The sequence below is a fragment of the Capra hircus genome, chromosome 27 (genome assembly GCF_001704415.2).
Source record: "Capra hircus breed San Clemente chromosome 27, ASM170441v1, whole genome shotgun sequence".
In the NCBI taxonomy this organism is placed as follows: domain Eukaryota; kingdom Metazoa; phylum Chordata; class Mammalia; order Artiodactyla; family Bovidae; genus Capra; species Capra hircus.
Window position 1 is genome coordinate 30413634 of NC_030834.1, and position 27301 is coordinate 30440934.

The 27301-nt window shown below is 44.0% G+C and overlaps 2 protein-coding genes across 3 annotated transcripts in view; one reads left to right on the top strand and one right to left on the bottom strand.

Moving 5' to 3' along the window:
• CENPU (centromere protein U) overlaps positions 1-25265 on the top strand; it is a 47052-nt gene extending 21787 nt beyond the window's left edge. Inside the window, exons 4-13 of the mRNA XM_018041884.1 lie at positions 1185-1290; positions 12408-12468; positions 12949-13182; positions 16378-16444; positions 17524-17632; positions 19484-19562; positions 19772-19819; positions 20926-20987; positions 23178-23334; positions 24751-25265. Of these exons, the coding sequence (XP_017897373.1) occupies positions 1185-1290; positions 12408-12468; positions 12949-13182; positions 16378-16444; positions 17524-17632; positions 19484-19562; positions 19772-19819; positions 20926-20987; positions 23178-23334; positions 24751-24864 (1037 nt within the window). The 3' untranslated portion in view covers positions 24865-25265. The remainder of the gene's footprint in view (positions 1-1184; positions 1291-12407; positions 12469-12948; positions 13183-16377; positions 16445-17523; positions 17633-19483; positions 19563-19771; positions 19820-20925; positions 20988-23177; positions 23335-24750) is intronic.
• Positions 25334-27301, bottom strand: part of PRIMPOL (primase and DNA directed polymerase) — a 51061-nt gene continuing 49093 nt past the window's right edge. For both annotated transcript variants that reach the window (XM_013975388.2, XM_018041883.1), the window contains one exon: positions 25334-25731. In XM_013975388.2, the coding sequence (XP_013830842.1) occupies positions 25486-25731 (246 nt within the window). In that variant the 3' untranslated portion in view covers positions 25334-25485. The remainder of the gene's footprint in view (positions 25732-27301) is intronic.

The following is a 27301-nucleotide window of genomic DNA, read 5'->3' on the forward strand; positions in this document are numbered from 1 at the left end:
TTCTTGTTTCCCCTTGTTATTCCCAGCAGTTTTAAAGTAAATAAATCCCTTTTCTTAGTTTTTGTTCTGTCACTCAGTCGTGTCCTACTGACTCTGAGCCCCCCTTAGACTGCAGCACGCCAGGCTTCCCTGTCCTTCCCTTCCCTATCTTCTGGAGCTTGCTCAAACTCATGGCCATCAAGTCAGTGATGCCATCCAGCCATCTCATCCTCTGCTGCTCTCTTCTCCTCCCATCTTCAATCTTTCCCAGCATCAGGGTCTTTTCCAGTGAGTCAGCCCTTCACATCAGGTGGCCAAAGTATTGGAGTTTCAGCTTCAACATCAGTCCTTCCAATGTCTAGTTTGAGGTCAGTACCAAGTATACTACTAACGTTAAGATTGTGCAGTTGCTCTGTTCACTATCTAAACAGCTGTTTATTGGGCATTCGTGGTGAAGCCTGAGCGTGACCTGGGTGCTTCTCTCTTTCCAGGGCCCCCTGCAGCTGTTCCCTCCCTCCTCCCCTGCTCCCTGCCTCTCCTCCCTGCCTCTCACAGGCCCAGCCCCAGGGCCGAGGCCTCTCCTGTGACCCCTGTTTCCTCAGCAGGTAGGAGCATCCTTCTCAGCATCTCTTCTGTATCTTCCCACCAAGGCCGTTTGGTCTCCTCTCCTGTGTCTTGATTCAAGTGAACTTTTCCTGCTTCGCTCCATGCTCTGGCAGTGCAGAGGTGTGGAGCAGGCAAGGGATGTGCAGGAGGACCCGGATCCTCCCCAAAGGGCCAGTCGTCCAAGGGTGTTGAGCCTGGCCTTGCCAGGCACTTTGTGGGGTGAGAGAGTCAGGGGAGTGGCCAGGCACCCCAGGCTCTTGGGTTTGGAGTTCGTGCAGTGTCTCCCAGGTAGCTGTGTGATGCTCCAGAGGATGGAGCAATGTGAGACCTCCTGTTTATGCTTATCTTTTAGCTCACTTAAAAGTTTCTGTATCATCTATAAGGACAGTAAGGTTATAGGATGACTATCCATGTATGTATTGGTGAAATGGTTTATATTTGTTCTTATTGATGTGTGAGATCAGAAGTAGCCTGTGTAATTGGTTTTGATTTTATTAGCCATGTAAACAGGTTGCTTTGTATGCCGCTGTAAAAAGACAAATTTGATTACTTCCCAGACGACCAGACTTCTAAATTTTTTTTTTTTTAATCTCTTGTAGACCCTCCTCTACACAGCACGGCTATATATGCTGATGAGGAAGAATTCTCCAAGCACTGCGGGTCACATCTCCCCTCAACTCCTCAAGAAAAAGAAGCGAAGAGAAGGTATGGGTGGATCGCAAGCATTTGTTTACTCATGGTTAACAGCATTTCTGAGATGTTCTTTAAGATAGATGCTTATAAGACCAAAGCTTTTTAAAGATCCTTTGAGTCATCTTATGTTTTTCCTCAAGAGAACTGGGACATAAAAACTTAATTTTTCAGTAATTGATGTTACTTATAATAACTATGACTGACATCTGATTATCCTAGAAAACATGCCAGTGAAGGTTATTTAGCTTTGAGATAAAACGAGGCGAGGAAAGGTTTTAAGAGCGTAGAATTTTAGGTGATTTTACAAATTCTCTTACCCGTCACAAACGGGATGTTTTCTGGGGCAGGGTGGGAATAGGGGAAAGAAACTGATAATCCCAAAAGAAACACAAAGTCTGTTGTAAATTTCAGCTGTGTTGTCCCTTGGGTGCATAGGTTGGAGTTTTATACATTTTTGTGGGGTAGCTGGGTCAGGAAAATCTGTACAAATGACTCAACATAGATAACTCGAGGGCCCACATGGTGAAGAGCTCTTCAGTAGCTGTAGTATGAATTATAAACTATTTGCTAGAGCAAACCCTGACTTAAGGACCTCTGTTAGGTAATAAGTCAGTTCTAGTTACTGACTATATTTTGAGAGTAACAAACTGCATTTTTAAAACAAACATCCCACTTGGGCAGGAGCCTAGATGGGACGTCTGTCCGAGTTTCTCTATCTGGGGATGCCTTGTGGTCCTTAGTCAGTCGGGAGACTCCAGGTTTTCTACGAGATGTTACTGGAAATCAGTAACAAAAGCCGAATATTTGGAAAACTACACACTTCGTTTTAAACAGTGGTGAATGCAGTTTTTCCAGAAGAATTTTTGAATGGGTGACACATTCACATGGTTTAAAAAGGTTAGTAAGAGCCTTCATCTCCTCTCTGTCATCACTCCGCTCCTGCGCCCACTTCTTCCCTTCCCTGCCACTGGTTTTCCTCTCTTTTTTGGCTGTCCTGGATCTCCCTTGCTGCGCGGACTTTCTCTGGTTGCGGAGAGCCTGCTCTCCAGTGGCAGTGGGTGGGCTGCTCGTGGCAGTGGCTTCTCTTGAGGAGCGCGAGCTCCAGGGCGCCAGGGCTGAGCAGCTGTGGCTCCCGGCTCTAGAGCACGGCTCAATAGTTGTGCACAGGCCTAGTTGCTCTGTGATATGTGGGATCTTCCCAGAATAGGGATCGAACCTGTATCCCCTGCATTTGCAGGCAGATTCTTATCCCCTGCACCACCAGGAAAGGAACCCACCAACCCCAATATTCATTTCTTATGTCTTTTTACAGTTTCTTTGTGTTCTCAAAAGAAGTGTGCGGTCTGGCTGCTTACTGGTTGGTGGAGAGGAAAGTTTGCCTTATTTCAGATGCCAGCAACTGTAGGGGGAGAGGGGTGGACGTCTGTCCGAAGGCTGACTCCCGCTGCCCCTTCGTAAGCAGCGGGGAGAGCTTTCATAGGCAGAGTGGGGGGCGGACTGCATGTAGAAACAGCACAGTCATCTCCAGCAGTCATCTTCAGAAAGGCCGTCGGTGGTCTGACCAGTGTCATCTTGGTTGTTTTTGGTACAGTTAATCTTTAGCTCCAGGGTTTGTTTGTTGCCATTTCTCTGAGGCCAGTTGTGGCAGCTCGTGTCGTGGGTACAGCCTGGTCATCGTGTAGTTAACTTCTCTACCTGGGGTTTTAGAGTCTATAAGACAGCTACAGGATATGGCTCAGAATATTACCTTACAGCTCTTGAGAAAGAACTTGTAAAGGTCCTTGGCTGTGCTTAATGACCACATTATTATTAGCCTCCTTTGACTGTTTTCCTTTGTTCCCACATTTCTCACTTCTCTGATTCTTAGACTATTCTTAGACTAAAGTTTTCCACAGATGAAAGTCAGGCAGAGGACATGGCCGGGGGCGAGGACCACAGGGTCCTGCTCCGTTTCAGTCCCCTCTTTTGTTTGATTTTCTCAGTCTTGAGGAGGGACAGGTACAGAACAGGAAAGGCAATAAACTTCCGTAGTACCTGGACAAACATTTGAAAATTACTAGACACATTACAATGAGGATAATAATCAAAATGTACCTTTGTACTGTTCTGTCTTCATGATTAAAGCTGATGTACAATGTCTGTTTAATAGGCCACAAACAGGCTGTTTTATTTAGCCTAAAGTTCAAACTTAATCATGTATAGGTCAGAATGACTTCCCCATACCTCAGTATGTGAGCACTTCATCCCTCATTTTCCCCTTTTAAGTTGCAGCTCTTTCCATAGAGAGAGTTGATAATCAGTATATTTTCCAGTGTTGCCAGAGTGGTTCACCTGCTCTGGGTCCATCCATGTCCGTTGGTGCTAGTCCTTCTTTTTATTTATATACTTGACTAGTTGTCCACATCAGGGGATAACTACTCAGATACCATGAACAGGCTCTGGGTATGTTCATAGGGAAATGTGTTATAGGCCACACATTTTATCATCTGTACCCAATTTTCACACAAACACTATACATGTGCTTTAAGCTGTAAAATTAAAGCCAGTAGTGCTATATACATCATGAGTAGTTATACTCTGTGACATCTTTACTGGACAGTTTTTTCCATCCTGAATATTAGGGTCAAAAGTATGATTAGAAACAAAATAATTGCTTTCCATTAGAAGTCTCTGTTATCAGAATTAGATCAATATTCCAGGAGAATTGTTTTTTCAACAAAGAGGAAAAAAAAATTTAGTCTTGCATCAGTTTACTGTTAATAACAATTTATATACCTAGTTAAATGTAGTCTAATCTTAATCCTGACAGCATACAAAATTTTGTTCTCAAAGTTCCTTTTTTTATAAACCTTTTATCATTTTTTGGATCCAAACAAATTTGTCCTGTATTTCCCTATCCAGAAACAAACAACTGTAGGACAATATTATCTTTTTTCTAACAAAAATATTTCCATTTGTTTATACCTTTTCTTCATTAGCAACTCATATCCTGTTTTACACATAGAAATGTTATCATTTTCACATTTCACAATTTTTAACCCTTGAAACCTTAAAACCAAGTGATTGAAATGGTACACCACCATTTTCTGATTGGCAAACTTAAGAACATACTCCACAGCATAATTTTTCTTCAGTGGTATAACATGCATGTTTAATAAACCAAAACATCTTTAATTTCCCTCTTGGTCTTATAAGAAAACAAAGTAGGTAAACTTAGATTTGTTTGATTTGTAAGTGCTCATATTTTTTTAAGGCAAATTAAATAGAGCTCCTTTACAAATTAACCTCAGCAATATCATCCAAAGACAAAAACACATATTGAGACATACAAATGTCCAGACCAACAGAGATCTCATTGTTTTCTTTTCACATTTCATGAATAGGCATTGCAATTAAACTTACCAGTTTATGGATAATAGGTAGAATAGCCAGATTTGCATACTGAATCTTAACAGGCTTTCCTCCTTTTTTTTTTTTTCTCTTAGCTTGAAGTTTTATAATTAACCCATGGCTGGCATTCATGGACTGTGGTTGTATTTCAAGGACATGATAAGCCTTAACTTCAGATTTCCTCCTATGCATATTTTTATTTTCTCAGGGTCTGAAAAAAAAAGTGTTTTATCAAGCTAGCTTTCCCTAACTGCATATGCAAAAACCCGGTTTTTGTGAATTTCAAGAGTTTCATCCTAACCTTTTTTTTTTCAGAGTATGAAGAATACTGTTGCCAAACATACATTGTCCAAAATAAATCAACTTTCTTTTTCTAGTCATAATTTCCCAGCTAAAATTTTTCTTAATGAATTGAACCTGAATTTCCCATTTTACCTAAGGCAACAAGAGTACCAATCATACAAATGGAATACATGCTCACACACCAAATGACAAATCTGTCACAAGCTCTCTCTCAGGGTGACCGGTTTAGAGCCTGAAACAAACACTTCCCTGACACAAACGGTCCTCAAAGCAATCAGATCTCAGAACCAATTGGGAAAATGTCCAAATGACACTTGGTGCTCACAGATGGTCTTCAGTGGTAGTCAGATGTCAGAACCAGTTAGCAAGAATGTCCAAGTAGCAATTCATGCTCACAAACAGTCCTCATTGGCAGACAGACATCAGAACCAACTGGCAAAAATGCCCAATAGCAGTCAGTGCTCACAAATGATCCTCAGCATTAGACACACACAACCAGGGGCAGGAGTGCCGAGTAGCACCTCATGTTCCAAACAGTTCTCAATATCAGACACTCATCAGAACTAGCTGGCAGGAATGCCAAAATAGCACTTGATGTTTAGCTGCTCAGTTGTGTCCAATTCTTTGCAACCCCATGGACTGCAGCACTCCAGGCTTCCCTGTCCTAAACTATCTCTTGGAGTTTGTACAAACTCGTGTCCATTAAAATTGGTGATGCTATCCAACCATCTCATCTTTCATTCCCTTCTCCTCCTGCCTTCAGTCTTTCCCAGCATCAGGGTCTTTTCCAGTAAGTTGGCTCTTTGCATCAGGTAGCCAAAGGATTAGAGCGTCATCTTCAGCATCAGTGCTTCCACTGTATATTCAGGGTTGATTGGTTGGATCTCCTTGCTGTCCAAGGGACTCTCAAGAGTCTTCTCCAGCATCACAGTTTGAAAGCATTAATTCTTCAGTGTTCTGCCTTCTTTATGGTCCAACTGTCACATCCTTCCATGACTACTGGAAAAACCATAGCTTTGACTATATGTCCCTTTGTTGGCAAAACAATGTCTCTGCTTTTTAGTACACTGTGTAGGTTTGTCACAGCTTTTCCTCCAAGGAGCAAGTCTTTTCATTTCTTGGCTGCAGTCACCATCTGCAGTGATTCTGGAGCCCAAAAAAGTAGTCTGTCACTGTTTCCACTGTTTCCTCATCTATTTGCCATGAAGTGATGGGACCAGATGTCATGATCTTAGTTTTTTGAATGTTGAGTTTTAAGCCAGCTTTTTCACTCTCTTCTTTGACCTTCATCAAGAGGCTCTTTACTTCACTTTCTGCCATTAGGGTGGTATCATCTGCGTATCTGAGGTTATTGATGTTTCTCCCCGCAATCTTGATTCCAGCTTGAGCTTCATCCAGCCTGACATTTCGCATGATGTACTCTGCATAGAATTTAAATAAGCGGGGTGACAATATACAGCCTTGACATCCTCCTTTCCCAGTTTGGAACCAGTCCATTGTCCCATGTCTGATTCTAACTATTGCTTCTTGACCTGCATACAGATTTCTCAGGAGGCAGATAAGGTGGTCTGGTATTCCCATCTCTTGAAGAATTTCCCACAGTTTATTGTGATCCACACAGTCAAGGCTTTAGTGTAGTCAAAGGAGGAGAAGTAGATGTTTTTCTGGAATTCTCTTGCTTTTTTATTCAACAGATGTTGGCAATTTGATCTCTGGTTCCTCTGCCTTTTCTAAATCCATCTTGTACATATGGAATTTCTTGGTTCACGTTTTGTTGAAACCTAGCTTGAAGGATTTTGAGCATTACCTTGCTAGCATGTGAAATGAGCACAATTGTACAGTAGTTTTAATATTACCCTTCTTTGGGATTGGAATGAAAACTGACGTTTTCCAGTCCTGTGGCCACTGCTGAGTTTTCCAAATTTTCTGGCATATTGAATGCAGCACTTTCACAGCATCGTCTTTTAGGATTTGAAATAGCTCAGCTAGAATTCCATCACCACTAGCTTTGTTTGTAGTGATATTTCCTAAGGCCCACTTAACTTAATCCAGGATGTCTGACTCTGAGTGATCACACCCTCATGGTTATCTGGGTCATTAAGATCTTTTTTGTATAGTTCTTCTGTGTATTCTTGCCACCTCTTCTTAATATCTCTGCTTCCTCCTAAGTCCTTACCATTTCTGTTTATTGTGCCCATCTTTGCATGAAATGCTCCCTTGGTATCTCTGATTTTCTTGAAGAGATCTCTAGTCTTTCCCATTCTGTTGTTTTTCTCTCTTGCTTTCCACTGTTCACTTAAAAAGGCATTCTCATTTCTCCTTGCTATTCTTTGGAACTCTGCATTTGTCTTTCCCCTTCTCCTTTGTCTTTCACTTCTCTTCTTTTCTCAACTATTTGTAAGGCCTCCTCAGACAGCCATTTTGCCTTTTTGCATTTGTTTTTCTCGGGGATGGTTTTGATCACCCTCTCCTGTTGGATATTACGAACCTCTGCCCATCGTTCTTCAGTCATTCCGTCTACCAGGTCTAATCCCTTGAATCTGTCACCTCCAGTCTATAATCATAAGGGATTTGATTTAGGTCATACCTGAAAGGCCAAGTGCTTTTCCCTACTTTCTTCAATTTAAGTCTGAATTTTGCAATAAGGAGTTCATGATCTAAGCCACAGTTAGCTCTTGGTCTTGTTTTTGCTGACTGTATAGAGCTTCTCCATCTTCAGCTGCAAAGAATATAATCAATCTGCTTTCGTTATTGACCATCTGGTGATGTCCATGTGTAGTGTTGTCTCTTGCTAAGTTGAAAGATTGTGTTTCCTGTGACCAGTGCATTTTCTTGGCAAAACTGTTAGCTTTTGCCCTGCTTCATTTTGTACTCCAAGGCCAAACTTGCTGGTTAATCCAGGTATCTCTCGACTTCCTACTTTTGCATTCCAGTCCCCTATGATGAAAAGGACATCTTTTTTTGTTGTTAGTTCTAGAAGGTCTTGTAGGTGTTCATAGAACTCTTCAATTTCTTTGGCATTAGTGGTCGGGGCATAGACTTGGATTACCGTGACATTGAATGGTTTGCCTTGGAAACAGATCATTCTGTCATTTTTGAGATTGCACCCAAGTACTGCATTTCAGACTCTTTTGTTGACTATGAAGGCTACTCCATTTCTAAGGGATTCTTTCCCACAGAAGTAGATATAAAGGTCATCTGAATTAAATTGGACCAAATAGTACCAGGGCTCACAAACAGTCCTCAGTGGCAGTCAGAACCAGTTGACAAGAATGCCCAAATGGCACCAGCACACACAAATGGGAAGGTTTGGACTTACCTGGTCTTGGAGCTTGTCAGCTTTTCCCAAATACTAGTTTCCATTCTACCAAGGAAAAGATTAAGCTTGTAGCCAGAGCCGAGCAGGGGAGAAACGGAGGATCCTCAAAACAAATGGTTTAGGCAGCTGCTCAAAACATCCCCACATCCTCTAATCAGGGCTGGCTAGCCACGAGCGGCAATCTGGTACACTGTCACGGCCACAGCGTCCCCTGGGAATCCCAGGACAGCCAGGCGCCATGAAAGCGCAGGAGCCAGCCCCACGCTGGGCACCAGGATCTTAACCACAAGGAGTGTGTGGGTTTGGCTACTCGCCCCTCAAAAGCCAATAAACCAGGTGGGTGGAAAGGAAGGGTTGCTTTATTTTAGAGGCCAGCAACTGTGGGGGAGAGGGGCGAACATCTGTCCAAAGGCCGACTACCTCCTCCTCTGACAAGCAGGGGTGAGAGTTTTTATAGACCGAGTGGCGGCCGGGGACGACATGTAGAAACAGCACAGTCATCTCGAGCAGTCATCTTCAGTTGGTCATCAGTGGTCTGACCAGCGTCACCTTGGGTGTTCTAGGTGCAGTTAACCTTCAGTTCCAGAGTCTGTCTGTTCCCATTTTTTGAGGCCAGTTCTCGGAATTGTGGCAGCTCATGTTGTGGGCACAGTCTGGTCATCATGCAGGTAACTTCTCCACCTGGGGCTTCAGCATCTGTAAGACAGCTCACAGGATACGGCTCAGAATGTTAGCCCTTGAGACAGAACTGAAAGTCCTTGACTGTGCTTAGTGACATTATTATTATGTAGTCTCCTTTGACTGTTTTCCTTTGTTTCCACATTTCTCACTTCTCTGATTAAGCTGATTCTTTGACTAAAGTTTCCCACAGACAGAAAGCAGGCGGAGGACATGGCCGGGGGCAGGGACCGCAGGGTCCTGCTCCGTTTTGTTTGTGCCTGTCACAGTAAGAGTACGGAGTTTTTACCTTTTTCAGATAGACAGGGCGCCTTGCCATCTGGCTTTTTCCGCTCTCTGTATGTCGCAGAGCTGTGCGTGTCCGTGTACGTGGAGCGTCCTCGTTCTTCTGTCCACAGGCGCAGGTTTTCCATAGTCTGGATCGTCGTAGCTTACTTCCCCAGGCCTGGGTCTGCAGGCCCCTGGGTCGTTCCCAGTCTTCTGCTGTCACCAGCAGTGCCGTAATCAATAAGGTGATACGTACTCCAGTTCACACACAGGCCTGTTTCTGTAGGATGTTTCCATAAAGAAAAGCCTCGATCACATGAAACGTGTGATTGTCATAGTTACTGCCAAGTTCCCACCAGCATGGCATCAAGCTTGGGTTTTTGCCAGGGTGCTGTGCTAGCTCAGTTCTAGTTTGTATTTTTCTCATGACTGAGTTAAGTAACCTTTCATGTGTGTTACAAGTTCTTGAATTTCTTTCTGCAGGCTCTTTATATCCTTTTTCCGTGTTTCCCATGTTGGTCATTTTCTTTCTGACTTCTATGACTGTTTAAACACGAGTGAAATTAACCCTGTTTGTCATAGACCCTGGCTTTCAGGGTTGGGTCAGAGGACTGACCGTCAGCTGTTGTGTAGGGTAGGGCTGCCTAGGAGACTGAGTGCTCGGTCCTCCCGAGGGGGCCGGGGCCGCGGTGTGGAGGCGTCAGGCTGCTGTGTCCATGGTCCAGCCGTGGTGTGGAGGCGTCAGGCTGCTGTGTCCATGGGCTGGTTCTCAGTCCTCCCGAGGGGGCCGGGGCCATGGTGTGGAGGCATCGGGCTGCTGTGTCCATGGGCTGGTTCTCAGTCCTCCCGAGGGGGCCGGGGCCATGGTGTGGAGGCGTCAGACTGCTGTGTGCATGGGCTGGTGCTAAATCCTCCCAAGGGGGCCGGGGGCGTGGGGTGGAGGCTCAGGCTGCTGTGTCCATGGGCTGGTGCTCAGGGGAGGGGCTGAGCTGGTGATCAGACTGGCGGTTTGATCCAGGGGGAGCGGGCTGCGCCCCCACCGGGCCTCCCAGGAAGAGATGGTGGCCTGAGAGGGGGCAGGGGCCCAGGGCCAGCCCACAGGAGACCTGGCACCCGTCCAAGGGAGGAGCTTGCGGAGGTGAGAGGAGCCCTTGGCTGGAGGGGAAGAAAGAAGCCAGGAGAGGGTGTGTTCTCGGGAGGCTGTAGTGCAGTTGAGAAGAGAGTCAGGTTAAAGCTGAACACTTGCGGTGGGTAAATAGTGTGGACCTCCTCAGTGACCTTGGTTTTGGGGATGTGTGAAGCCCAAACAAAAAGCCTCATTTGGATGAGTTGGACAGGGTTTATCCATGGATACGGACGGGGCGGAAGGGATGCGCGGGGGCGGGGGCGGGGGCGGGGGCGGGGGCGGGGGCGGGGGCGGGGGCGGGGCGGGGGCGGGGGCGGGGGCGGGGGCGGGGCGGGCCAGCACTCAGGCGGCGCCTCTCCAGTTTCTGTCAGACCCTCCCCTCCCGCCCCTCCCCAGTTCCTCTCCTGGCGCCGCCCCGCCCCGCCCCCCAGCCGCTGTCCCCAGGGCTCCCTCTGCCCAGCCTCTCTCCCGAGCCCCCAGCCGTCCTCCACATGGACCGCACCCTCCGGATGCCCTCAGGCACCTCGGACTCCACAGAGGCGCCCCCAGGCCCCATCACTGCCCACTCCTCCACATGGACCCCCCGGACGCCCTCAGGCACCTCGGACTCCACAGAGGCGCCCCCAGGCCCCATCACTGCCCCCTCGTCAGTGTCAGCAAGCCGCTTTGTGTTCTCCAGCCGCGTGGTCCTGCCGGCACCCTGGCACCCAGCAGAGCAGTCCGGGCCTCTGCTGGCGCACTCTGTCCTAGGAACGCCGTCTCTGCTCTGCCTCTGGCTGCCTTCTCTCTGTGCACCGGCCACGGTCCAGGCTCCTGCCGCCTGCTTCTCCTGCCTGCTCCCCTCCTGGTCCCTCTGTCTCTGGAGTTGCGCCCCCTCCAGACTCACCTCCCACCTCCCGGCACAGTGTGTCCAGCGTGGAGGCTCAGTCTCACGCCCCACCCCCCACCCCCACCCCCCCCGTGTGCAGGGGTCAATCAGGCGCCCGTTTGGCTCCCCGGGTCAGTGGACACCGAGGCAGTGAGGACTGAAAGAGGTTTGTTAGCATCTGTGAGCGTTATAGGGGGATGGATCAGGATGAGACGCCTCAGACCCCAGCGCCGCTCACGGCTCCCTCCCTCCCTGGGGAGGGGGGAGACCGGGCCTGGTGCTGCCATCTGGGGACCGCCGCTCACGTGACCCTCGGTGCAGATGAGCAGCGGCGCTGCGCCGAGCGCGCGGAGGGGCGAGCAGGACCCTGCGCCTCGCTGTCTTCCCGGTCTTGACTTTTGGCTTCTCCGGCACTGTTTTCTCTTCAACAAGATGTGCGCTCTCTACTCTGATTCCCGTCCTGTCCCTTGATCGTCCAGGGTGTTTTACACCCGTCTGCTTCTCACTTTACTTTTCCTTCTTCCTTAAATCCCCTTCCCTTTTTTTCCTCTGCCTGAAAAAGTGCTTTCAAAAGTCAGCTCATCTTACAACCGTGGTGTCCCTGGTGCCGCAGCCGGGTGTCCCCGTCTCCTCAGTCCGCTATCTATGGCCTTCCTCCTAGACACGGATCCAGTCACTGGAAGCCTCCTCATTGTTCAAGTGATTGTATTCCTCATACTTGAATTTCGAAGTTGGTGTTAAAGGGCGAATGAAAAAACTGAAAGCACTCTCATCAGAAATTTAAGTTATTTTTCCTTTTCAAAGGATGAAAGAAGGTATTCCCTTTTCTGGCCCCTAAACTTGGGCCTGTATCTGCGGCTTGGTACCTACCGGTGGTGCCCGGGTACCGGGCGTGGTGGCGGAGGGAGGGGCGCTTCTGATGGGGCCACAGGGGCTGCAGTGACTGGCTGTTACTGCCTGCTGGAGCTCAAGTGATGCGGCCTGGGTGTGCCAAGGCGTAGGAGGTGACAGTAAGTCTGGGGAGGTGGCAGGTCACACACCGCCACCACCCCGCAGTAACAAGTGGGAAATCTCATTAAATTGTGCTTGTGTTTGTGTCAGAGGAGCAGCTTTTAGAAGACACGTGTGAATAAAAATGAAACGTGTGCAAGATATTGATGGTTTGTTCTTTGGTACAGTTCGGACACTTCTGAAATTGAAGCAAGTGAAAATGAGTCTGTACAGATTAGTGCCAAAAAGGTATGCCTGTTCTCCCATCTTAATTTGTAAGATATTTCGTATACTAGTTAGATTGGATGCAAGTAGAAGAAATGTTTTGTAAAATATTTCATACACTGTTTGACTGCACACAGAGAAAATGTTCATGTAGCAGCATTTTTCCGAAAGAGTTTATTATGTTTCAGAAGGTACTTTTTTAAAATAAAAATCAGATCGTTTTATATCTGAAGTATTTTTCATCACAGAGATCGTAAACCTCTGTGTACCATGTCCGTTTTCATAATGTCCGTGTCATGTGTGTAGATGTCACGGGTGATTCGACACTGTTGGGAGTGTTTCCTGATAACCCTTTAATCCAGTGTCCACTAGTGAGGTTACCATCTTCCTATTACGTTCAGTCTTGAAGTTTGGAGATAAGAAATGTGGATCTTATGGTTATTTACTAACAGGAATGGGAAGCATTTGTATTTTCTAAACAATAAGGCTGTTTTCTTGATACAGCCAAGAAGAAAACTCAAGCCCATCAGTGATGAATCTGAAAGCCCTGAAGAAAGTGATGTGAGGAGAAAAGTTAAACCCACAGAGAACATAAGCTCATGGCAGGGAGCTGTTTCAGCTACAGCACTTCCAGAGCTTTCGGAGAAACCAGCTGAAGCGGTCACTCCTCAGAAGACAGGACCCCAGAGTGCCGAGTCCTCTGCTGAGAAAGTGATGCTGGCCACAGGATGTCAGCGGGTAAGAGTGTCTGCCATCCCCCTGGAGAGGGGAGAAGGCTGAAAATGTCCAGGGGGAGGGAAAGCATTTTCTTTTTCCTTCACTTCTTTTGAGAGGGAAGTTTTTTATTTTTCTTATTATAAAAGTTATTTACTTCAGAAAATTTAGAAGGTATAGGATGGAAGATAAAATCCTTTAATTCCACCACCCCAAAATAAAATATCTGCCGCATGTTTTGGTCTACACTCCTCAGTCTTTCATTAAGCTTTTCTTACCCTACGCGAGCCACGTCCTTGGCATTAAGTATTCTGCAGACCGTTTTAACACGATACTTCATTCATGAATGTGCCGTAGTTTAGTTAATCTCTTACTAATGAAGAAGTGCAGTTTCTAAAATGTAAATGCTTTGATTTCCCTTTTCCTAGCGAAATCTCTGTGCACATCCTTGGCCATTTCCTTAGGAAAGAAATTGCTCTGATAAGAATTCTGGGTCATAGTTATTCTCTTTTAAGATTCTTGACATGAAATATCTCTTAATCAAGTTTTTAATATGTCATAATATGCCAGCATCTTGATTTTGGACCACTGAAATGGATTTCAGGCTTCTGAACTCCAGATCTATCGAAATTTCTTTATTAAGCCAAGTTGTGGTAATTTATTATAGTGGTCATAGGAAATAAAACATCACCCAATAACTTTTCCTTTTTAGTATCATGCTTTTGGGTTCTAGAATTTCCTTTATTTTTTTTCCTTCATAGTTTGTTTCTTGGCTGAGATTCCTGATCTGCTTAATCATTAAGTCCATCGTTTCCTTCTTAGGACATATTAATATTCATGAGAGAGGCTTTGAAGTCTCTGCTTTCTAAGTCAGGTACAGTCAGCCCTCTGTATCTGCAGGTTGCACATTCATAGACTCAACCAACTACTTGATAGGAAATATTCGGGGACAAAAATTACATAAAGTTCCCCAAAAGCAAAAGTTGAATTTGCCACACACCAGCAACTATTTTCATAGTATTTGTATGTATTTCATAGTATTTGCATAGTATTTGTATTAGGTATTATAAGTAATCTAGAGATGATTTAAATGTAATGGGAAGAAGTAGGTTATGTGCAAGTGCTACCATGTTATACAAGGGGCTTGAACATCAGTGGATCTGGGGGTCTCTGGGGGATCCTGAACCCACCTTCCTTGGACATTAAGGGGTGGCTGTACCTGGACCATGGTGGGTCAGCTTCTTTTGAGTACTTCTTTTCTGTCTTGACTACAGGTCACATTTTTTGTGTAACATTTTTAATCTAGTAGTTTTAAATTGTGTGTTATACATTGTTGTTGACAGGTGGTTGAGATTTTGAGTTGTGTTGACTGAATGTTGACTTTCATTCTAATACGTAGCTTGATTATTGGCTGATCAGCTTGAACTTCAGTGGGTGTGATTTATCCCTTGTTGGGGTCAGTCTGTGGAAAGCCTCAGTGGGTCTCCCAAGCCTCTCTAAGTCAGTGGAACTCAACCTCTATATTAATAGTGTCAGTCACTGTAAAACAGAATACCACAAACTTTGTGACTTCAAACGACATACATTTACACCTCCCACAGTTTCTGTAGGTCAGATGTCCAGGCTCGCCTTAGCTGCTGAGGGTCAGGGTCTCACAGGCTGGAGTCGAGGTGCCAGCCAGGACCGAACTCTCACCTGAGACTCGGGGTCCTCATCTGAGATCACACAAGCTGTGGGTAGAGTTCGAATCTTTGCGGTCTTGTTTCCTCTCTGGTGGAAGCCGGGGGTCACACTCAGCAAGCAGAGACTGCCCTGAGGCCCTCCCCACAGGGACCTCTCCCGACGGGGCAGCTGGCAATGTCTTCAGAGCCAGCCAGGGCCTCTCAGTCTGCAGCCGTGGCCTCCTGTGTGAAGTGACTCATCAGGGGGGTGACCGTCCCACCAGAGTCACAGGAGCCACTCACGCTCAGGAGCAGGGAGCGTACAGGTCAGTGGGGGTCGTGCTTACCACACCCCAGGCTCTGCTGAGTCTGGTCAGAGACTGGCTTTAGGCTTAGTTAGGATGGGTCTAGGGCAGCCCTAACTCTCAAGCAGTGTTTCTTAAACCTTTTTCATTGTTTTCTTCCTTTTTCCTCCTAACCATTCCCCCAACTGAATTTTAACATCATAAATATACTGTTTCTATTTATGTACCAGGTACTTTGGAGGGTCATAAACTGTTGTACTGTAATCTCTAAGGCTATCTGCCCCCCTGCCCTGGGGACAATTGGAGATGGCATGATCTCGGGCACATTCTTACCCCTGAGCTGGGGTCTCCCCCCCGCTCAGCTGGATCAACAGCTCTTAACTAGTTAGTGAGGCCTCTGCGTTTTCTCTAATTTCCACCAGTATTCCTTGTCCTTTATCACCCGTTACGTCCTTGATCCCACGACAGCACGTCCAGCGCCCCTGTGTAGCCTCGCTGTAAGCATGGAGTAGGCGTCAGGGACCCTCAGGGACCCACCCAGACCCCTCGTGTCCTCTTCCGACAGCCTGTTGCAGGGGCTTCGGCCACTGTGCCCTGCTTTCTGCCTCCTCAACAGGGCAGGACGCTGTTCTCTGTGGGGATGCAGCTGCTGTGCTGCCGTCTGAAGGAAGGTGTCCCAGGCCTGAAGGGACCGAGGCAGCCATAGGTTTGCGTTCTGAGCATCTCAGACTTGTCCTGCCTGTTGTCCGATGCCACCCCCCTGCCTGCTTTATGGTTGTGCATGGCAAGAGAGCTAGTTCAGAAGCCGTCACTTCATCATAGCTTGGAGCAGAAATTGAGCTGATTCCACATATTATTGTCTTAAATAATAAAAGCTCAATTTCCTCCAAGGCACCCATTGTTATAAAGCAACCGAAAGTTTTAATTACTTTTTATTTTGAGGTAGTTTAATCTGTTCAGTGTTTCCTTATATTGTTAGATAATTTATATGATTAATATATTACTTAGAACAAAATGAGAAAGTGAAAGTCACTCAGTTGTGTCCAACTCTGTAGCCCACAAGGCTCCTCTGTTCAAGGGATTTTCCAGGCAAGAGTGGGTTGCTGTTTCCTTCTCCAGGGTATTGTCCCAACATAGGGATCGAATTGTAGGTAAAGTATTGACAGCGTCTGATAATGCTGTCTTAATTCTTGTTTTAAGAGAACCTTCTCTTACATGAAAATCTTTGCTGTGGGTTGTTTTTTGTTTTTTAGAAAACTCAGAAAAATAAGATGTTTCTTGGCAAAAGGAAGAAACCAAGAAGTTATGCCACAGACTCAGGTAATAGAACAGTGTTTTATATGTAGTCAGTCATTTAAGAAGTTCTTTTTTAAAAATATATTCTTTAATTTGATAAAGTAGTACATTTAAGTATATAAAATTTCCACTTTAAAAAGTTAAAAAATATGTGACTTTGGAGTAGCTGAGTTTTCCAGCAATCTATCATGAAAATTTTCAATATACAACAAAGGATAAAGAATTGAACAATATATATTCATATACCTACTAACTAGATTTTACCATCAATTTATTTCTACTTGCTCTAGCACCTATTCATTAATCTATTTTTTTCATCATGTTATACACTCTTCAGACATCAAACTATGTACTTTTAGAAGCCTTTTTTCATTCAGCGTAACTCTGAGATTCATGCATATTATTCTGCATCATTTTTATTGGCACAAAGTTTATTGAAAAGTGGGAGGAAAATAAAGCATTTTCTCTCCAGTTTTTTAAAAGATAAGTTTTATGTTTTTATTATAAAAATGTTTATTTTAGAAAGTTTCAAAGGTATAGAAAGGATGATAACATCACCTACAATTCCATCACCCCAAAGTAACTGCCATGTTTTTTGGTCTATACTCTTCAGTCCTTTTACTGAGCTTTTCCTCGCCATAAGTGGGCTCATATCCTTGTCATTCGGTATACTACATACCATTTTAATGAATATGTAATATTTCATTCACAAATGTACATAGTTAATCTCTTATATCAGCTGTCTGAATCAGTACACGCAGTAACCTTCATGTGTCCTAGAAGTGATCCGTCAGGAAGATGAAAACTAACAAAACACAGTTAACAAAGATCTGCATCACCAGTAGCATTCAGTAGCAGCCGCACAGCAGGGTAACTGAGGGACGGCTGTGCTTTTGCTGCTTCAGAAGTGGGCCAACCAAGGAGGCGGCCACTAGAGGGCGCCCTACCGGCAGGGCCTGTCTGCTCCCCTGTGTTTCTTCAAAACCTCTGTACTATTTTTAGCAATTGGGTGGAATGCTTTTGTTGTAGGCTTTCAGATCCCTGGACCTAAAGCTAAATTGCTGATAATCAGTATATTAAATTAACCTATCCTGATGTTCTAGATACTTCTGACTGTGCGCCTATTTGGTGTTTAAAAGAAAAGAAAGCCAGTGACATCACGGAATTAGATGTGTTTTTGTCTGCATTCGAGAACTTTCTTCTAGAGTATGAGTGAGTCTTTTGATGTTGTCATTTATGTCCCTAATAAATTTCCCTTGAAATAGCACAGCTTGATATGTAGAACTTTCATTATCATTTTTACATACTTTTAAATTTCTATTACACTTTTTTCTGTAAGCCTCTGATTTAGTAGTATGTTTTTATATGTCCATGTATGTGACTTTTTAATTTGTATTTATTAATCTTCTGTCTTAAATAGTTATAGTCCAATTTCATGGACTGGTAATACCTATTTTTGAAATACTGAGGCTTCCTTTGTGGCCTAGCACATAATCTGTGGGGAAGCTCTTAATTATTGGATCTGTGTAGAATCAGTATTACTCAGTTTTTCCTGGTATTTCTATCAATTTATGCTATCTCTATAGAGCTTATTTTACTAGGATATTATGCTTAAAATTGCTCTTTTAGATTGAACATTTTATCCTTATGAAGTGACTCTTCATTCCTAAAAGTGCTTTTTTTTTTTTTTTTTTTGGTTTTAAAATCTTTTATCTCATATGTCACTAGATTTCTTTAGTATTTGCCAGATTTCACATTCTTTTAACTTTTACTTCCTACCTTTGTCTCACATTAAACTGTTAATTACAAAATCCTTTTTAAGTCCAGTGTCCATCTTTGAATTTCACTTTAGTCCATTACACTTAATTACCCATATCGTTAGAATAGTGTATTTATCCTTTTTTAAATTTATAACTCCCCACCAGTAAGATTAGAACTTTGGCAAGCTGTGATATCTTGGTCTTCTCTCCTTGTCCCCACCCCAAAGCACATCATGTTTATAATACCTGGACACTGATTAATTCTGAGAAAAGGGCGATCAGAGTTGATATGAAATGCCTTCTGTTATCTGTTTCACCTCAGGATCTAGACTTTGAACTTGCCAGAACCAGTTAACTGCAGCTTCTTAATGGTTCCTGGAGTCTTCCTCATAAGGCTTTTGGGGCTATATGTGGTTGTTGGTTTCCCTGTAGAGGAATGAGGTCTGTGGTTTCTTGTTCCACCGTCTTCTGATGTCACTAGAAATACTTTCTAACATCTTTTTTTTTTTTAAGTTTTTAAAAAAATTGTATTCAGAAGTGCAGGCCATCTCTCCTGCTTACCGTCTGAAGAATTAGGCCATGGGCCTAGTCCTCTTCTCTTAAGTGACTTTCCCTCATGTATTTGCCCCAAGAAAAAAATGGCTATATGACAACTTCTCATTCACACATGAAGTTTATTTTCAATTCAGGCTTTAAATTCTAGTGTTGTTCTGTGACGAGGCCGAGCAGGGGTTAGCTCCACCCTGGCAGGGTGTGGGTCAGCATGGGTCTGTGCCCAGCTGCAAGGAAGGGAGACTGGGCTCTTCTGTCCCTGATGACAGGGACCCAAACCAGTTTCTTTGTTTGGGTCAGCTTTTGCAGAGCTGAAGAGCTGGCTTCTGGCTGCTTACGCATTGGTTAGTCCAAATGTGTGGCCCAGTCCCGTCCCCAGTTGTGGCAGGGAGGGAGGAAAGGGCTGAAGTCTGCTGGCCACTGGATCAGGCAGCAGGGAAGCCTGGGCTTGTCTGGGACCATCACTTTCCACATGGTTTAGTGTCTCTTGTGGCTGTGTCCCGTGTTGGGAAAAGCTGGCCACATGTGTGAGGACTTAGGAGGGAGAGTTCCAGTTCTTTTTCTTTTCTTGAGATGCTTCCAGTACTTTTTAAATCTGAGAAGGGGGTGCAAGCTGACCATGCCATCTTAGATATTCAGAATGACACATACCAAACTGTGTGTGTACCTGGGAATGCTAAACAAATGAAACACACCTTTCCAAATCCTTCAGAGAATACCTAAGTTTGACTTTTTCTTAATTCTGCTACAGACAAAAAATAGACTCTCGCGTTTGTAAGGCAGCCATCAACAAATTTCATTCTAATTTGAAAGAAGAACTCATCAAAATGGTAAGTTCAGTGACATAAATTGATTGGTGTAGTTTTTTAATTTTTATTTTTTTAACTAACCCTGAGCAGCTCACTGTTGTCTTGGAAAAGCTTGCATTTGCTGCCAGTGTGGTGAAGAGCCCCTTAGAAACTGGATATGATATGTTGTAAACTGATAAACACTTGACTTTGGAAAATGCATGCAAATATTTGTTTTCTGTTTTGTGTAGCTTCAGGAAGTCCAGATGTTGAAGACTCTGAAAAGGAAGAATGCTAAGGTAAGTCACGTACGTGATTAAAGACACAGTCCTGCAGAATGTGCACATTCATGGCAAGGAAAGACCCGACTCTGGGTTTTGGGACCTATGGTTTGTATAAGGCCTTTTATCTTTTTAGTCAGGCTTTTGTTTGGTTGATCTGGTGACTGTTCAGGTGAGTACTGATCAAGTCAGTAATGTTGTTGCGACTCAGGCTAAGGAATTGGGGTCCCAGTTGGCCTGAAAACAGCTCTCAAGCCCAAAATGACCACTTATATGGTTGAGTACTATGTGATATGTTTATCACTACTGTGTATGTCAGACGTCTTTCAGACTAAAGAACTGTGTCGTGTCTCAGAAAGGGCAGGCTAGGAAGAATACTGGGTCAGGGTCAGGAGATCTCCTTTCTTGTCATGGTGCTGCCACCTCGATGTCCTGCTGCCACTTGGTCTGCAAGGAAACACGAGGCCCTTCCAGCCCCCCTGTTTACAGTTGGACCAAAACACATCCCTTGTTCTAGCTGTAAAGTTGCATGAACCCATGTGTGGAAGCACAGCCCCCCTCTACGTTTATAACAGAAATGGGCTTGAAATGGATAGTTTTCCTTGGGTGAAAAACAACAGCCTTTGTTGTTTTTCAGTTTTAATCTCTTGGTCATTCCTGCATCTCTCATAAGCAAGCAGGACTAGCCTGAATGTCCAGCAGTGGAATATGAGGTCGTCGCTGAAAGTGCTAGTTGAGATGATGCAGTGAATTCTGCTGAAATGTTCTCTGTAAAATACGAATTGTCGTGGCACTCCCGCGCTTCAGTATTTTCCGAGTGTACCTAGAGGGCATCAGAATGCCTTACTTGATAGCTCACAGGGTGGTGAAATACGGCCCTCCTCTTCAGGGCTGCCCGCAAGAGGATCGCCCTGGACTTCTCCAGTTCCCTGTTCTTTCCCTTCATAGCACACGTCACAAGCTGTAGTTACACCCTTTGTCTGTCATGTCTGTCTTCCCTGCGTGACCAAAGTTGCTAAGAACAGGGTTTGCACTGTTTCCCACTGTGCTTCCAGTACCTGGCACAGTGTACAAGGCGGTGCTCAAATATTTACAAAACCAACGTAACAAATTTTTGTTACTAGATGATCTCCGATATTGAAAAGAAAAGGCAGCATTTGATTGAAGTCCAGGATGAATTGCTTCGGTAAGTAATATCGAAATCCTCTTTGAGAACTTACAACAAGGATTTAATCGCTGTGTTTCATGTGAGGCTTTGCTGTAAAACTTGCTGCCATGTTGCATTTAAACACCAGGTCTTCTCTGAGCTTGGAAGCTCAGTCAAGGGAGGTTATACTGCCAAGTTGAGAAGCTTTTAGCAAATCAGCCCTGATGTATCCACCACTAGATCCCTCAGTTCCTACCTGAGAGGCATTCTGATTGGACACTTAATGCGTAGAACGCGAGGTTTAAGTGCAGGCCCTACCACTTCTTGGCTGGGCAGCCTTGGGCAGGCTGCTTATCCTCTCAGTGCCTCAGTTCCCTCATTTGCAATGAGCATAACAGTGACTGTACCTTACAGGGTGCCATGAGACCTAAGTGAGTCAATGCACAGAAAGTGCCACACAGTGACTGGTATAGCATACAGTGTCGTATGAGGCGTCACCAGTTTTCATGAGTGTCCTTGAGACGTATCGCTTGGTATGACACACCTGGGTCCAGGTGTCAGGCCAGAAGAATTTCCAGGTCTGTCTCCATGTGTTCTCAGGAAGACTGGAGCGCAAGCCGTCCGCTGTGTTTCTGGTGGTCTTCCTTACAGACAGGATGGCCGGGTGAGCCGGAGGGCTGGCAGCAAAGCAGCAGCAGAATAAGCAGTGTCAGGTATGCTCTCTGCCCTTCAGGAGCCTTAAAACAGTGTAGAAAGTGGGCTTAGAAGACAGCCTGAGTGAGTACTAAGTTTGAAAGATGAGACCTGCCCCAGAAGTCTAGGAGAGGGAGAAACAGGTTGCCTAGGCCTTTGGTTTCCAGATCCAGCCTCTGGACAGGTGCTGCTGGCCAGCGCTGCAGCCTTCATGGGCCCAGGCCAAAGTCAGAAAAGTAATCATGACGGGATGTTTTTTCGGGTGTTAGCTGTGTGTCAGCTGTGTGTCGCTGGGCGCTGTCCTAAGTGCTTTATGATACCAACTCATTAATCATTACCATAACCCTGGGAGGCACGTGGTTTGGCCACAAGACAACTATGTAAAACTTGGATCTGTCTCACAGAGCTTTCGATCCTTTTTCTAGACAGAATTGTAGAAGTTGAGAGGTATAGTATTTTGAAAAGGCATAGAAACAAAATGTGTACATGTGGAAAAACCCAAGGCACAGGGCAGTAATGTTCCGACAGCCCCCCACCTGGGAATGGGGGAGCCGGGACCCAGTGTCTGCCCACTGGCTCCCAACCCAGCGCTCCTGCCCACAACCCGGCTGGCTCCTGACCCAGTGCTCCTGCCCACGACCCTGCTGGCTCCTGACCCAGTGCTCCTGCCCACGACCCTGCTGGCTCCTGACCCAGCGCTCCTGCCCACGACCCTGCTGGCTCCTGACCCAGCACTCCTGCCCACGACCCTGCTGGCTCCTGACCCAGCGCTCCTGCCCATGACCCTGCTGGCTCCTGACCCAGCACTCCTGCCCACGACCCTGCTGGCTCAGGGGCTTTCCCAGAATGTGGCAGCGGTTCAACACACAGAACTGTTACGGGGACTTCTATAAAATGATATTAGAGCAGGTTTTAAATATATCTTTGTGAGAATGAAAGATGGTAGCTGTTCCCCATTCTTTTATAAATTGGTCCACAAAATCCAAGTTATCCTTTTTACTTTATATGTTTAGAGACTCATGCACTGAGACAGAAAGCAGGTTGCCCAAGGTTGCACATCGCATCCAGGCACTGAGGTAGTTTCTCCACTGCCTTTATTAGACTTGGGCAAAATTTCAGTAAGACAGAGGGGCAGAGGAAAGGCTTTTTGTCCATGCTTTTACTGCTAAACTACAATGTTGGTCTACCTCCGTCTGGGGTGCTGAAATCTTGATACCCAAGTATATGCTTTAATTCAGTAGTTTCTAAGACTCTAAAAATGACTTAATGAACTTTAAGGTACATAAGGCATATTTTTCTGTGGGCTTCACTGCTAAGTACTTTTTAGGCATCATATTTCAGAGGTTTTGCTATATTTAAATTGATTTCAGAATCATTCACATTGATAATTTCAAAGCTAATGATATCTTAAACCACCTAGTTCCCCTGCCCTGTTTGTTTGCTTCACTCAGAATCCTTACACACTCCACCTCATACACCTTAGGCTGTAGTTCCACTTTGTCATTTCTTTTTGGGAAAAATACCTTTCTGTTTTAGGGTAGAACCAGAGCTGAAACAACTACAAATAAAGTATGAGGAACTTCAGGAGAGAAAAGCTTCCCTTAGGAAGGCAGCGTATTTCCTGTCTAATCTCAAACAGCTTCATCAAGATTACTCAAAAGTTCAAGAGGAAGAACCACATGTAAAGGAAACAGTAAGTTCAGTTTTTAATTTTCACTCTGCTTCGGAAGACACAGGGCAGCCTGTGTTAGAGAGCCAGAGCTTGGAGGGGAGAACAATGGAGATGCCAGGTCTACCCAAAAAGCATCCCTATAAACTGGTGAAAATTTGTTCACACCACTTCTTTAGATAATTAAGGCCAGAGAGGTAAAGGAAAATCCAGAAACACTGATTTTACTAAGGTATTTAAGCTTCAGAGAACTGAATTTCTTGAAGGGAAGTGTGTCCTCTGGACAAAACTCAACTGTCGTCAACCTAACACTTAAGACCACTAAAACCTATACAAGTTTTAAAGACCGACCTCTTGTTCTTTGTTCAGCCTGTATTTTTACTATCTTTTGTATCTGAAAAAGTAGCCATTATCCCATATAAATGGTAGGTATGATTTTAGAAGTTGAAAAATGTTTTAAGAGGGCATGCAGGAGGGAAAAGGATGGTTGGCATAGATTCTTTTCTGTGATCTTACAAGACACTGAATATAGCTGGCCCTGTCCTTGTTGTTTATCTGTTTCATATATAGTAGTGTGTCTTTCAGAGTGTAGATACTAGGGTATATGCCTTACCTCTTTTCTTAAACTAAGAATCCAGTACCTAATGTTAGTTCTTCCTCCCCTGAGAGCAGGTGCCCCCCGGTACAATAGGTTGAACACATTAGGCTCTCAAATATTTGTTAAACTGAATTTCCTATTGGTAGGTGATATAGACAAAATTATTTGGGTTGTAGTCACTCTGATAGCTTTGTGGTTAATTTCATTTCTAAGAAAACCACCTTGAAAACATAAGGAACAAAATATTGTAAGGGTGATACAGCTGTCAGGATTTCAGTCACTCACCCTTAGATACAAATTGTACCATTATATTTGGCGTTAATGTCAAACTCGTGAGTTGAGTTTTGTTTCCTATTTTTATGCTGGGTTTGTGTTTGTCTTTAATCATTAAGGACATTTGGATTGGCAACTGAGAACCACATCGTTAATTTTCTCAAAACATAATTTTTCTAGATGAGTTTTATGGGCCTGGTGTTCTCATTACGTCAGTTCTTACAGTGAACCTGCTGACCCCACAGAGCTCTAGCTAACTTGCCCAGACCACGTCTTGACCTGTCCAGGGAGATTTCGGTTTAAATAATTCAGATGCCATTGTTCTTTGAGCCAGCTGGTCTTGCTGGATGAGTAGCTCAAGCTTTGCAGAACAGTTCCCTTGCAACCTGTTTATCGGTTGTTCTGAGGTGATGGATTAAAACCAATTTCATAAAAGTGAGTGAACAGTGTTTCATGGAAAACACTGTTATCATTGGCATTTGGTCATAACATTGAACTACATAAAATGGATAGGATTTTTAAAGGGTTATGTAAGTTTTTTTATTCATCTAAATGTTTTTCTTCAGCAGTATGATTCATCCAGCCTTCCAGCTTTGCTGTTCAAAGCAAGACCCCTTTTAAGAGCCGAAAATCATCTGCAAAATATCAACTATCAATTAGAGAATCTCCTTGACCAGAAATGAGAGCAGTCTACTAAGGTGTGCACATTTAGGATTAGTCTCATGATACAGTTTTAGATGGTAACAGGCGGTATACATTTTTGCACAAAGAAGAATGGGAAGAAAACCTGAACTTTATTACTGTTAATTTGAATTGAATATTTTTTATTGTTGTAACATTCTCAGATACGTCTAAAAGCAGGAAACTGTCTTACTGTTCAGACTGTATGTATGACTTTGAGCTTGTCACCAGAATATTGCTTTGTCATTAAAATTAAATGGCTAGGTATAGTAATTTTAGAGGCCATAATTAACTTTTGTAGTTAACACCAAGTACTAAGTTTTAAAATGTTTTATAGCGTTGACACCTCATCAGCCCTTAAACATACAGATGCTTTACCCTAAAAATAAATATCCAAAATTAAGCTGATGTGAACATAGTTAATCATATAAGGAGAATTCTACTGAATTTTAATAAGCACACTGGAGCTAATTTTCAATAAAACTGGTTTATTTCAGTACATAAGATTTGGAAGTGATAAATAAAACAACTGATATAACAGGCTTATTTAATAAGTTACTATAATGGTACTGAATCTGCCTTCATGTAGATTACAGCCTAGTTATGTCAGTGTCCATAATTAGCTACTCTTGTAATACTTCTAGTAGTAGTTCATCAGGAATTTCATCCATCCCATTATAAGCGAGAAGACTGTTCTCTGCAGCTTCTGCTAATTCAGCATCTTCTGTGGCCTCCAAAATGTAGGTATCATCAATGCCATTATCCCAGTCGGCATTGGAAAACTCCCCTTTTGACCACACAGAAGATGATGGTTCATGAGGACTCTTGGTTTCAGTGTTTGCTGTCGTATCTGTTGTAAACTCCTCTTCCTGTAGTTCCAAAGAGGTGGGAGAACAGAGTAGGGAGAAAATACCGATTATTCAAACAGAATGTGTGATAATTTCACCATACTGTTGATCTATACTGAAATAAGGTATTCAGTTCAACAGATACTAAACACTGGACGGTACTGTCTCCAGTGCAGCCATCATGGGCTCATCGTTGCTGCCTTGGTGGGACACTCACAAAACTCCACACTGGAAATGCCTGCTGCTCCTGTGGCCCGTTCTTTGCAGTGAACACAGATGGGCTCCACAAAGGCAGACTGATACTCTTTAAAGTGGACAGTCTGTAGTCTAGCTGAAGGCAAGCTGGTGTCTGCCATCGTAGCAGACCAACTTCTCTAATTTCTTGATAGTTTTAAAGTTAACATGGACTGAAAAAAGTTTTGAGATAACTGTCAAAGCATGACTGGACTTTGAGTATTAAACAGTATTGTATTAACATGGAATTTCCTGAATAATTTCACTACAGATATATAAGAATGTTCTTATTCTCCAGCTCCATGCTTGAGTATTAAGAGATGAAGGGTTTTGATGTCTGCTCTTACTCTAAAGAGACCTGTTATGGACTGAACATTTGCCACCCCCTTCCCCAGATTCATTGGCTTGATCCTAACGCCCAGGGTGCTGGTATTAGGTGGGTTCTGCAGGAGGCAGGTGCTGATATCAGAGGGGATGGCACTCGTGCTCTGTGGCCCCTTCTACCAGGGACAACTCAGTGGCCCAGGGAGCTGACGTGAGTCCACAGCACCTTGATCTGGGACTGTCCAGCCTCCAGAACTGTGAGAAATTTGTTTTTAAGTCACTCAGTCTGAGGTGCTCTATTACAGCAGCCTGAAATGCCGAGGACAAGATTCATCAAAAATAATGTGTCACATGTCCAGTAGCAGGAGGAAACAAGTGTGTTTAAGACTGAATCTAGACAAAAGGCGCACAGGAGGTTCCTTGTTCTTCAGCATTTCTGCAGGTTAAAACTCTTTCATTGCAATAGAAAAACAGGCAAATGTCAGTAACACTGGAGTTTAGCTTAAAATACTAAAAGCGTTAACTGTTAAACAGTACAATAAACCTATCAGTTTTTAAGTAAAAAGCTAAAATAAGTTAAATCCAAGCAGTGGTAATACTGTACACCAAAGGTACTTACAACTTGGTGTTTTCAAGGTATTACTGGATTAGCAGGAAAGAAAAAACGTTTAGAAATCTCTAAAACCACAGCCATTTATCAAAATAACACTTCAAATAAACAAGGATGAAATATTCTCAGAGACAAAGTTTGGTTCTTTGAAAACAGAGACTGGCAATCAGGTATTTTATATCCATCCAGCTCCTACAGATCAAGGAGGTTTCTACCATTTCAGTATAAATTTTTTCAGGAGAGACGTTTTTAGAGTTGAATATGTACCAGACAGTTTACCTAGATTATGAACTTAAGCACTCATGCAGCTATAGCAGGTAACTTTGATTTTAACCATAACACTATAAACAAAAGGCTGATAGATGTGGGGGGAAAGTATAGAAGAGTACTTAATACAAAGGTCTTGTAAAATATTAGACCTCA